General features: G+C 33.6%; 1 protein-coding gene across 2 annotated transcripts in view; it reads right to left on the reverse strand.

The window, feature by feature from the left end:
• The window catches only part of DCP1B (decapping mRNA 1B), a 58,051-nt gene that overhangs the window by 38,897 nt on the left and 5,678 nt on the right, over window positions 1-13,476 (reverse strand). Inside the window, exons 2-3 of one of the 2 annotated variants that reach the window (XM_006923888.3) lie at window positions 13,280-13,320; window positions 9,368-9,495 (exon numbers count right to left, since the gene is read on the reverse strand). In XM_006923888.3, coding sequence (XP_006923950.1) covers window positions 9,368-9,495; window positions 13,280-13,320 — 169 coding nt within the window. The remainder of the gene's footprint in view (window positions 1-9,367; window positions 9,496-13,279; window positions 13,321-13,476) is intronic. The other variant, XM_015598544.2, reaches the window with a different exon arrangement.

Raw genomic sequence — 13,476 nt, forward strand, 5'->3', positions numbered from 1 at the left:
ATGAGTGGGGGAAGTATTCTTTCCTCTTCTATTTTCTGGACAAGATTGTGTAGAATTGGTATTTCTTCTTCCTTGAATGTTTAGTAGAATTCACCCTATCTGGGCCTGGACTTTTCTTTGTTCAAAAGTTTTTAACTACAAATTCAATTTTTTAAATATATAGGCAACTATTCAGGGTATTTACTTCTTGAATACATTTTGTTGATTTGTCTTTTTCAAGGAATTAGTTCATTTCATCTACGTTGTTAAATTTATGGGCATGGAGTAGTTCATATTGCTTCCCTTATTATCATTTTAATGTCTGTAGAGACCCCCTCTTTCATTCCTGATACTGCTAATTTTTTCCTCTTTTTTTTCCTTGATCAGTCTGGCCAGGGGTTTATCAGTTTTATTGACTTTTCAAGGAGCCAGCTTTTGGTTTGACTGATTTTCTCTATTGTTTTTCTGTTTTCTAGTTCATTGATTTCTGCTCATTATTTCCTTCCTTCAACTTGCTTCTTTCCTTTATTTTGCTCTTATCATTCTAATTTCTTAAGGTACAAACTTGAATTATTCATGAGACCTTTTTTCTTTTCTCATAAAAGTATTTGATACTATAAACTTCCCTCTAAACCACTTTCAGTTTCATCTGAGATGTTGTATTTTCATTTTTATTCAGCTCAAATGTTTTCTAATTTTCCTCCCTCTTTGACACATGAGTTATTTAGAAGTGTGTTGTTTAATTTCTAAATAATTGGGGGATGTTCTGGACACCTTTCTGTGACTGATTTCTAGATCAATTCCTTTGTAGCCAGAGAACATACTTTGTATAATTTCAATTTCTTTACCATTTTTAAGGTTTATGACCCATCAAAAAACTTATCTTCGGGTTCCATTTGTACTTGTGAAGAATATGCATTCTGCTGTTGTTGGAAGGCATGTTATATAGATGTCAATTATGACAAGTTAGTTGATAGTGTTGTTCAAGTCTTCTATATCTTTGCTGTTTTCTGTCCATTTGTTCATCAATTATAGAAAGTGGAGTACTGAAGTTTCCAAATATAATTGCTGATCTTTTTTATTTTTCCCTTCAATTCTATCACTTTTTGCTTCACATATTTTGAAGCTCTGTTGTTAAGGATATATACATTAATGATTGTTATGTATTTGGGGTGAATTGACCTTTTTATCATTATGTAATGTCCTTCTTTATCTCTGGTAATTTTTTGTTGTTGTTATGATGTCTACTTGTCTGAAATTAATTTAGCCACTCTGGCTTTCTTTTAATGACTATTTGCATAGTATGTCTTTCACCATCTTTTTACTTTCAACCTATTTATATCATTACATTTAAAGTGGGTTTCTTGTAAAAAGTAATATAGACGGGTCATGATTTTTTATCTAATCTCTGTCTTTAATTGGTATGTTTAGACCAGTTACATTTAATAACTACCTATACGGTTAGGTTTATATCTACCATTTTATTTTTTGTTTTCTGTTTGTCTCTCTGATTTTTGCTCTGCTTTTACCTCCTTTCTTGCATTCTTCTGGATTACTTGAATTTTTTTTTAGTATTCTAATTTATCTATTGGTTATCTTTTTTTAGTGGTCGCTCTAAGAAACACATACACATACCTAACTTTTCAGTCTACTAGTTTTTATTTTACCACAATTTTAAATAAAATATAAAAGCTTTACAACTATATAGGTCCCTTTATCCTTCCATTTTTATAGTTGTCACATGTACCCCATTTACATACATTAAATCCCCTCCTGATAATGTTATTACTATCACGTTAAAATACAAGTTATATGTATTTTAAAGAACAGGAGAAAAAAATTAGTCTATTCTATTTACTCATATTTACTATTTCTGTTGTTCTTCCTTTATTCTGCAGTTTCAATTTTCCCTTTAACATTTCCCTTCAGTCTGAAGAACTTCTTTTAGACTTTATCTTGGACCGGGTCTGACGACAAAGAACTCTTTCAATTTTCCTTTATCTGAAAATATCTTCATTTCACCTTCATTCTTGAGGGACATTTTCGCTGGAGATAACGTTCTAAGTTAACAGTTCTTTTATTTCAGCACTTTAAAATGTTGCTCCACTGTTTCACAGATTCTATGTTTTCCGAAGAGAAATCTGAATTTGAATAAATTCAAAACATTTGTTTCTCTCTATGTAATGTAACATTTCTCTCTTGTTGCTTTCGAGGTTTTTTAAAAATGCTTTTCAGCAGTTTGATTACATTTATGAGCATGGTTTTCTTTGGGTTTATTGTTTGGAGTTCACTGAGTTTCCCAAACCCATATATTTGTGTCTCACCAAATATGGAGTTTTCAGCAATATTTCTTCAAATATTGTTTCTACACCAGTCTTTTTCGCCTTTCATGGAATTCCAATGGCACAAATTCAGACCTCTGGATAGTGTTCCATTGGTTTCTGAGGCCCTGATTATTTTGTTTCTTTGCTTATTTGTTTTAATCTCTTTCTTTTATATTCCTCAGATTGAGTAATTTCTACTGATCTATATTTGAGCTCATTAACTTTTCTTTCCTCTGTCATCTCTCTTCTGCTAGTAAGGCCATCGACTAAATACTGTATTATTCAATTCCAAAATTTCCATTTGGTCCTTTTTTTTTTAACCTATTTTTCTGCCGATTCCCATCTTTCCACACATTTCAAGAGTATTCAGTTTTACCTCATGGAGCAAAGTAATCAAAGCTGCCTTAAAGCCATTGTCTAATAATTACAACATCTAGATCATCCCAGGGTGGCCATGTGTTAATTTTTTTTCCTTGGAGATTTGGTCAGATTTTTCTGGTTCTTTGTGTAAGTAATTTTGGATCGTATCCTGGACATTTTGATTATGTTGTGAGACTCCGAGTCCTCTTAAAACCCTCCAGAGAACGTTGATTTTTTGTTTTATTTGAGAAGGTGATTGATTTAGTTAGACAGGAAGTTCTGTCCTGCCTTTTGTGTGTGATGGTCCCCATGTCAGTTCCATTTTCTGCTTGTGTCTGCCCTACATAGACCAGTTAGGTGTTAGTCTGGAACTTGGATGGTAGTTTATATCGTAGGTTAGTTCTCAAAGCCTTTGCTATATTTCCTTAGTTCTGCTACATGTATGTGAAGCTCATAGGTACAACAAGGACTTGTGTCAGTTCATATGCAGAATGAGGGGATCTCCTTACCCAGCTCTCCCCTTTAGAGTCTCCCACCTCTCCAGCTCTCAGGGGCCCTTTTATCCCAGTTCTCTTGCAAGAGTCAGGCTTTCTTTCAGAGTTTTAGCTTCTCACACTGTCTGGCAGTCTGCATAGCTTGAGCTCCCCACAGGGTGAAGCAAAAGAAAGATGAAAATATATAAAATATATAATTAATTGAATTTCCCTCACACTCTTCAGACTACAAGGGCCCTTATTTCCAGTTTCTCTGGCAGAGACAGGTTGTTTCCTGGGATCTTCAGGTGCCTATGCCACTACCATCACCGACACAGTGGTAGTTCAGCTTTGCATTGCAACTGGCTTGAGGAGGGTTAGGAGGAAAAAAAGAGAAAGGGAGGATTCTCTTCACACTTTATAGCTCGCAGGACTCCATTTCTCTAGTCCCCAGACTAAAAAGAGGGGCTTCTCTTGGCTTTTGTTGTTATTGTGAGAACAATTCTGTGACTTGGCCCACTCTTGAGTCAAAGCCAAGAGATAAAGAAGTAACTAATAAAAACAGGAAACTAATCACCATACTAGTTGTTCTTCAAGTTCTAACTTCCCTTCCCAATATGCCTGTTATTGCTCATTTTCAGAATCCTCAATTAGTTGTTCGTTTGTAATCTAAGCAGAACTTTTTGTTGTAATCAGTGGGAGAGATATGTTGTAGTGAACTTAATCTATTTTGCCTGGTGTCGTAAGCTTAATCTCTTTTTGTTATTAGTTATGAAATACCCCAATTAACAGGTTATAAAAGCCTGAACTAGAATGGATGTGGGGATGAAAAGGAGGAGAGTGGCAGAACCACTACCAGAAGTGAGACTTAGCAATTGGCTGTGAAGGCTTCAAAGTTTATTATTGCCATTTGCTGAAATAAAATTTATAGAAATATCTAATTTTACAAATGTTCTGTTACTATAAATGGGCACTAGAAGTACTCTGCCCTGCTTCTAAGGATGTTATACTTTTGGGATCCACAGAAGTTTTACTCTTGAATAAATATTTCTACAGAAATAATGCTAAAAATGTTAGCGGTATATTCATAGGTACATCATTCCTTCACGGGCTATTTTTAGGTAGGTACACAATGGGCTAAGAAAATTCTTATGAGGTGACTTAGAAACCTAACTATCAACTAAAATATTGCTTTTGATATCCGATTATATTTTTTAATTTTTACCTTTATCAAAATGATTAATGTACATAATTTTTAAAAAGTCAAATACAGACAAAATTCTTCTCTAGTCATTACATTCCTAATTACTGCTCCCCCAAAACAACCTTAATTACATCCATGACAGTTACTTCTGCTCTCTATTTTTCATCCAAATTTTCTTCTGGTATTTAAATCTCTTTTTCTATACAGGATGTATAGGGTCATTATGGGACTACTTGATTTTTTATATCCATTGAAGAGGATTTAGTTCTCTGACAATACACATACACTCACACACACATACATACTTCCCCCATCCTTCCAGTATAATACAATTTCATATTCAGTTTTTATAATTTAATTATTATGATCTGCAGAGCTATATGGTATGCTATGATTATATTTCCTTTCTTATACAATATTTTGTTTTCCCAGGAATTAAGAATTGCCTCATTTTGTTATTGTTCTTTTTTCTCCCTCTCAGTTTTTAATGTTCCTATATCATCACCAAACTCTCTTTAAAAGGAACTATAAATGTCTCAATAGATTCAAACTATCAATTTTAAGTTTTTTCTTGGTCACCCTTCCTGATTTAGACTGACTGATCTTTAGTTTAATTGCATAGGGTTCATTATGGGATTCTTCTTTACCATTATTCTCAGAATTCCTTTACCTCCATTCTGTGTTTGAACCCTTTTTTTCCTGGATGGCTTGTGTATCATTCATAATGGCCTAAGTTATGCTGCAGTAACAAACGACCCCACAATCTCAATGGGTTACAATGACAAAGGTTTATTTCTCATACACTGTACATGTTCATCATGGGTTACCTTTACCTCTGTGCCATGTTATTTTCGTTCCAGGACCCAGGCTGACACAGCAGCCTCTACCTAGAATACCGCTAGTCATCAAAGCAGAAGAAAAAGAGAGATGATGAATCATGAGCTAGTTCTTAAAGTATCTGCTCAGAAGTGACACATTTCACTGGTCAAAGCAATTCATACAGCCATATTTGAATTCAAAAAGGTGACCATATAATATCCTCCTGGAGCGGTTAGTGGGGGTGAGGGGAAACCAAATCGTATAGTCAAGTTTGACATCAACAGAGCAGCGATAATAAACTCTGCAGGGAGGCAAAGTTAATAACTGTGAACAATAAAGCTACATAGCATATCTTCTTCTTTCTCGTCTACTCCATCTTTTTCATGAAATGCATCCACCACCCTTGTGGGTTTATGTCTTTTTTTTTCCCCTTTACTGTCATTTCCATAGTTTCAGGAAGTGTTCAATCTGCCATGTTCAACCAAAAGTCCACAATCATTTTAAAAGGGAACTTCCAAGACATGGTATATTGAAAGATAAGAGATATCTATAACTATCATTTTCATTCAGTGTACATACGTACTGTTTCCCATTATTTATAGCAGTTTTTCCCAGTTCCTACAAATATCAATAAAGAGTTTAAATTGCATTTCTTTTTGAATACAAACTATCCAATATGTTAAACTCACTTTAAAACCGAGGAGTTTTCTAAAACGGCTTTGATCCTAAATACCTTGATTTTGCCTTTCCTGATTTGCTCTAAGCTCCAGGCTTGTCTTTGATGAAATCAATCAGTTCAAAAGGTTTTCATTCTAATTCTGTAACCACAGACAATGATATATTCAGCCTGTCGGCCTAGCTCTGAAATCTACCTGTCATTGCTGTCTATAACTTATCTTAAATATTATGATATATATTTGGAAAAATGTATTTCTAAAATGTATCTCCATATACCAAAATCTTATTTAGTTGTGAAATGGAAAATGCAGCAAAGATTAGTAAAGGGGAATGATATAAAGAAAAAAAAAGTCAAATCCAGCTTTATGTTACATCAGTTTTTGGTAGTCTCCTCTCTAATAACTGCAATATAATAGATTTGCAACTTTTTAAAAAAAGGAACTTGCTTTTTTAACTTTGGAGTGTACACTAAAAAGATTAAGTATTTCTTAAAAAGTAAACCTTGCTCAAACACATCACTCATGTGTTAGTACTTTCACTGCTTGAACCTGAGGTTTTGAAGTTAGGCTTTCTCATTTCAAATGCTGTTTCTATCTCAAAATCATCATGGGCTGCAGTAAGTACTTAATCCCTTAACCTCAGCTTCCTCATTTATAAAACAAGAATAACAGTATTTCCAAGAAAAAGTTATAAGGATTAAATAACCCATGTAAAGCCTTGACATAGTACCTGGCAGGCAGTAAATGCTCAGTAAATTGTTGAATAAGGGAATTTTTTGTCCTAACTTTTAAAAGTGATCTTATCTACTTTTAAAGCTTATATGAGTCAAATCCTATTACAACCAAGTTTAAAAAACTATAAATCCTTTACTATAACAACAGCATATATTTTGTTTGGTCAAAATTCAAAGTTATTTATTAAATATCTTCTAATTAAATGAAGAAAGGTTGAGGTATTTACTTATTTTGCTCTTCTAAATTCATCCAGTTCAAGAGTGGGATACCTATTTCCTTAGGACTAATTTTTTTTTTTTACCTAGTGAATCTAAAAAACTCCATGAGAAAATTCACCCTCTGTCTACTTGAAATGTCCAAATATGGCCTATGTCATATATAAGCCAAAGTGAAATACCAAGAGAGATTCTTCAGTATACAGATCTTGAGGGTAGAGTCTTAAAAAACCAGTCCTCAGTAAGCTGTGTTCACTGTCCAAAGGATGATGAATGAATCTATAGTCATCAGAGAACATGTAAACCATCTGTAATTATTATAAAGTATTTGAATTATTTAAAAACATTGGGATTTATTTGAGACTCTGAAAGCAACTGGGGTAAACGCCTTTTCTGAATCATTGATGTCAGACATTGAAAAGGCTTTTTACAAATGAACTAAACTAAAACCACTGACTGTAGCGGCAAAGGCAATCAGTACTAGATACTAAGAAGGAAATAAAACAAAACAAACCATAAAATAAACACATCTCTTCCCTTCCATTCTTTCTTATAGAAAATCACTAGAAACATTTTAATATGCATCCCAAAGTCTGCCTTCAATTTGCATTCATGTTAATAGTGGAGAGAACAGTACTTGTAAAAAAGCAATGAAACTGAAATCAGAATTTGTGGGTTTCTGTCAAGTCTGTCACCTCACTAAGCCTCAGTTTTCTCATCTGCAAAATGGCATGAAAATATTTACCCTACGAAGTTGTGATTATGAAATATGGTACAATAAATGAAAATGACTAGAACAGTGCTGTTCAATAGAAATATCAGGTGAACCACAAATGTGAGCCACATATGTAATTTTAAATAAAAAAATCAAGAGAAGCAGGTGAAATTAATTTTAATATATTTTATTTAACTCAACATATTTAAAATATTATTTCAACAGGTAAATCGATATAAAATTATTGAAATTTTTTACATTTTTTTTCTGTATTAAGTCTTTAAAAATCGGTGTGTATTTTACACTCATTGTACAGCTCAATTCTGAGTAGTCGCACTTCAAGTGCTCAATAGCTTCATGCAGCTAGACTACAACAGTAGGCAACATTGGCCTAGAACAGAGATGAAGTGTAATATAAGTTTATTAGATCCAAATAGTATTTCCTATCAAATAAAGTTTATAATTTTATATTTTTGGTATAGAACATGATATAATATATAATATTGTAATAGGAACTTAAAATATTATCTATACTAGACCAAGTATTTATCCCAAATAAAAGCTACCAAAATGATTATTATAAGTCACTAATATTCATTTATTTTATATTTATGTATGTGGTTATTTTATTAGGATTTGAATTATATACTAATTTGAAATAGAATCTAATAATCTCAAAAAAGAAAATAAAACCTAACATTACTATAAGCATACAAACAATTCAAACTACAAGCTACAACTGATTAAACTATACCTTCCAGCAAAGAAATAGGAATAGAAAACAAAATATCTATCCATATTACTAAATTTATCACTTTATGAGACCTACCATTAGTAAGTCATACTAGTTTTAATAGCTTTCATTTATTTCTCATAAAAATTTAAACATTTTCTAAATAGGATGACCACCTATCATGATAACTTAATTATATGTGAATGTAAGTAAATATAGCATTAAAATGATGTCATATTTACTTCAAAACAATTCATTGGGGTTAAAAATTAAATATTACTTGTATTACATTCATTATTAAGATTACGCTGAATAATATACAGTAGGCAAATTGTTGTATATTGAGCTCAAAGAGTGGGGGAAAATGTATGAAAACATTTAATTGCAAGGTCTTTTTGAAAGTTATCTTATATATTTATTAGTATGCTCTCATTTTCTGTATATGGAGATACCCCTGCAGTTTATATATTTTTCATCAACTTTTCTCTGGGCTGCCTACAGTCCAACACAAGTGGTCAGATAAGATACGAGAGTAAAATAGAGACAGAACATTGGATAGGTGATTGCTACCTCATTTTAAATCTGACAGGGACCATTTAGTTACCTAATATAACTTCAACTTTACAGTGTTACGAAATTCTTAAAGACCAAAACTCTTTGGACTTTTATTTTTCATTAACTATATAATCAAAAGATGGCACTTCTAGAATATCAGCAGTCTCCCTCAAACATATTAACAGAAGGCTCAGTCAGAAATGACACACACGAAAAAAGCGCCACCAGCTGAATCATTACTTCTGTGTTCCACAGCACCACCTATGTCTCCCTCTGCAGACTCCTGACCAGAACTCCTCACCCAGCCCTGCCCAGGCTTAGAAGCTTGGATGGGTTCACACTATAAAGTGGTCTCACGGCAGTAGACAAGAATTTCAATATTTGCATCCCCATATTCACATTGTTTTCATTTAAACTTTCCCAAAGAAGAAGCTATTCCCTGAATGCGGCATGCATTTCCCTGGCTAACCAATGCTGACTCCTAGGCTCACTGATACTAAACACAAACACATGTACAATTTTAAATATCTGGCCAAAATGCAGAAATAAAACTATCCAATGCGTTAAGAAAGACTCACATCTGGCATTTCTGTAGAGAAGGAAAGGGTCCTGGAGCTGGAAATCCAGGTCTTTAGTAATGGGTTCTGTCCTATTTTCCATGCTCAGCCTATTCATAATGGTGAACCCATGTTTTGGAGAAGCAGACCTAAGAATCACAAGGGGTAGGGAGGATATCAAAAGACAAGTTGTTCAGGACGGTACACTTTTAGTATAATAACTACATTCCTATGTGTCTTTAACCTTTTTTGTATGTATGTACAGCTTCGTACAAGCAGATTATACACATATAAAGCAATGATTGTTCACTAATGGCTAACGGCACTAATATTACTAATTTATGTAACGCGTGCAGTATGATTGTCATTACTGATTCTTTGGTAAAATCAAGTCCTACTTACTTAATTGTGTGTGTGTGTGTGTGTGTGTGTGTGTCTTGTTTCCCTACCTAGGTTGTAAATTCCTTTAAGGCAGAGATGGTAATTACTATTTTAAAAAGAACTAACAGATATCTTTAAAGGATCTTGATAGTTAATATAAAGTGTACATCACAAGTACATAAAGAAATTTTTCATAAAAAATCTTGGTGTTGGTCTGAAGTTGAAAGATGCAAAATGTTTTAGAGAAATAATGCAACTCTGGTCAATGAACTTGTGAAGAAATACAGTATGATAAAAGTTTATACAATTTAATGCAAAGAGCAGATATTTTGTTTCCTTTAATATAAAGCAACAGATTCATAGATAAACTATAAAGTTTTCCTCCGTAAAAATGTGGCATTTAGTGACTATTTTCCATTTCATTCAATAAACCTTCAGTACTACTTGCTGTCAGACAAAAAGAACCAAAATTATAGAGCATAAATTCTAACAACTACATGTGCATTTGTCTACCCTTGGGTGACAGCCATACGGCAATTCAACAATGCAACTTATGGTGACAAATGAAACACCACATGCTTACACATTGAAAGTAAAAGAAACAGAATTCATTTACTAACTCTAAACTAGGGCACCAGGGTAACAAACCCACAGAAATGTTATGAGCAATAGGAAGAAAAGGTATTTTTATCTTAGTTTTATTTCACCTCTAACCATTTGATGCTGATAAAGAAGTAAAATACAGCTACAATTACCACTTATCCTTTTGGGCCCTCCAATTTAAAATATGACAGAAGGCAATCCTTGCCTAATTTGTTTTACAAAGAGGTAAAGTGGTGGTAGGCATATAATCAAAACCAGAAATAATCATGTTAACCATTTCAACTTAAATTCTGAGAAAGAATGAAAATGGACTTCCAAAGATCTCTGACAGAGGGTCCTTTGGAAGTGTCAAGTTCAGAAATCACCAGTGGGTGTCTCTATGAACATGGGAGGAAATAAAGAACATAATTTTTAAAATAGGATTAGGTGTTTTTATACGGAATCAGAATTTGACTCTTCAAGTATTTCATTATCACAACAGGATCTCACCTCTCTAATAGTGTGGGTACTATACCATCTTATAAAATAGGCTCGGGATATCACTGACAGCTCCATTATCTGTACCTAAAAACTTCCTTCTGATCTTTATGAGCTCTCTGTCATTCTCTACAGAGGAAAGACCTCAACATACCAGAATATGGCAGAGGGGTGGAAGTTGGCCTCCCTGAAGGAAGAAGGGAGGGGGGAGGAAGGGCTCCTATTCTTGAGGACTTAGATATGAGGAAGAAATTAAGAATAGGGAAGAATCTATTTCTCAATTTAATGATTTGTTTAACTGACAGCTCCATTATGAACTCAAATTAGGAAGTACTTGAAAATACAAACCTACATTTGGTTTGGGTACAAAAGAGAGAATGCTCATACAGTCTGTTTTACTCTTCTGTACTGGAAAAAAAATTAACCCTACTAAAAATCCCTCAAATTAGTCATTAATGCACATTAACATATCTTTTCTTTTACTTCTCAAAAGAGTAATATTTGCGAGAAATAAATGAGAATGCATAGTGAGCTTGTCCCACAGTAGAGTTCAATCATTTGGTTTTCTTTTCACACTTCAGAATTCTCAAGAGTAGTCTATACTCTACTGAATAAATTCACTTGGTGGTGTGTTCAGATGCTTCTAGAATGTTTTGGAACATAATGTAAACTAAAATAGCCAGTGACTCTTGGGCACTCCCACTACTTTTCTGAAACTGAATAAACTGACCTTCTCCTTAGCTACTCCAATGGCCTTGCCCATCCTTTCCTTTCTTTCCACCCCCACTGCTGCTTCCACCTATACACAGACTTGTGCTCTCTCCAAACCGTTTTTGCGCTGTGCCTGCAACTGGCCTCTTTGTACTGTTCTAGTTCTGCTTTTATTTTTATGTCTGACTCTTCTCTGTATCCTTGCTGGCTCCAAAACCAACCATTAGCCTTCCTCTTTACACTTTCTCCTTCAGAGAACATGTTTTCTCTCATGGTTTCAATTACCAAATTAATGCAGATGACTCCAAACTCTGTATCTCTAGCCCTGACCCTGTTGTGAGTGGCTAGACATCGAATGCCCTGCTACCACTCCAAAATCATTATTTCAAAATAAAATGAAAATTTATCCTCAGACCAGATTCTTGACCTCCTATTTTTCCATTTTGCCAATGATTGTGTCATTCTCTCAGTCTTCCATTTCAAAATCTTAATGTTATTTTGAAAATTTCACCGTTCCCTCTATATATGCAGTCTTTCAGTAAATCCTTTCCATTTCAACTTTTATCTACTCCACTGCAATCATCTTCTCAATGTCCTTCCCTAACTCAACATCTTACAGAACCAATGCATCCTCATAATGCTGACACATCGACTTTCTCCACACATTTTGTCGTAATTCTATTACTCCAGTTTGTAAATCTCCAGTGACTCTATACTGCTATACTGCTAAGAAAATAAATTTCAAAATCCTCAGTCTGACATTCCAAGCCAACAAAATCTCTTTACCCTCACTGTCAACTTCTAACTAATATAAGCTAATATAAACTCTCTGTACCAGACTCATGTTACTGTCTTTATCGCAACAGATTCCACGCCTCTGCTTATGCCATGCTTGCTACTGAGACTGACCTTTCCCTCTCTATGCAAGTTCTACCTTGTTCTCGAGGCCTACTCGTGACTCAACAACTTTGTAAAGCCTTCCACAATCTCAGCAGCCCATTCGTTGCTTATAACCTATCAAGTGGCACTTCAGATAGCCTACCTACATTGTGGTTCAACTTTAACTGTGAGTGTACATGTGAAAAAATATACTTGTATACGTGTCTTTGTACCCCGATTGATGGTGATGGACTTTAGCTATGACATTATATGTGAATAAAAAGTTCATCTATTAAGACAATATGTCTTAATACTATATGTCTGTGTACATGTGTGATATTAACAATATCTCAAATAAATTACTAATAACATAAGCTTATTAAATTTATTAATAATTAATTTAAAGCATTTATTAAATCTAACCTGAAACATACTCTATTAACTAGACAATTGGAAGACTCAAAGACATCTTTAATCCTGAATCATGAGTCTTTAAAGAGTCAAGGACAGGGGTGTGGTAGGGAGACACCAATAAAACCCTTGATTGTTGATTAAATAACCTAATATTCTTCATAGGTTACTTCTAGTTCTTTGCCAATGCATTATATTCAAGAACTTTGTACCATTCATTTGAAGTAAAGAATATTGAATACTATTTTTAAAAGAATACAAAGATTTAAGTTCATCTATATTGAAGTTTAAGTTATATACTGAAGTTTAAATTAGTATGCCTCACACTATTCCAGGTGACATTACTTAGTATTCCCTTCCTTATGTCAACTAAAAACTTAAAAGATTCAGTTCTTTTACTTCTCTTTGAAATAAAAATACAATTAAAGAAGAATGACCGTCAGTTTCTTTATAAAAGTAAAACACTCATACCTTGTGTAAACAAATAAGGTTCCTTCCACATCAGTTTTCTCCTAAAAAATAAAAACAAAACACACAGTGAAATATGTATATTCTTTCCATCAATAATAAACATTCGCAGAGGTTAGAGAACATAAACTTCTTACAGAATAGGAATTCTACCTAGTTTCCAACAGGGCCAAACCTAGGCAACATCTAATCTAAGAGGG

This window comes from Pteropus alecto, unplaced genomic scaffold (genome assembly GCF_000325575.1).
Source record: "Pteropus alecto unplaced genomic scaffold, ASM32557v1 scaffold76, whole genome shotgun sequence".
Lineage (NCBI taxonomy): Eukaryota > Metazoa > Chordata > Mammalia > Chiroptera > Pteropodidae > Pteropus > Pteropus alecto.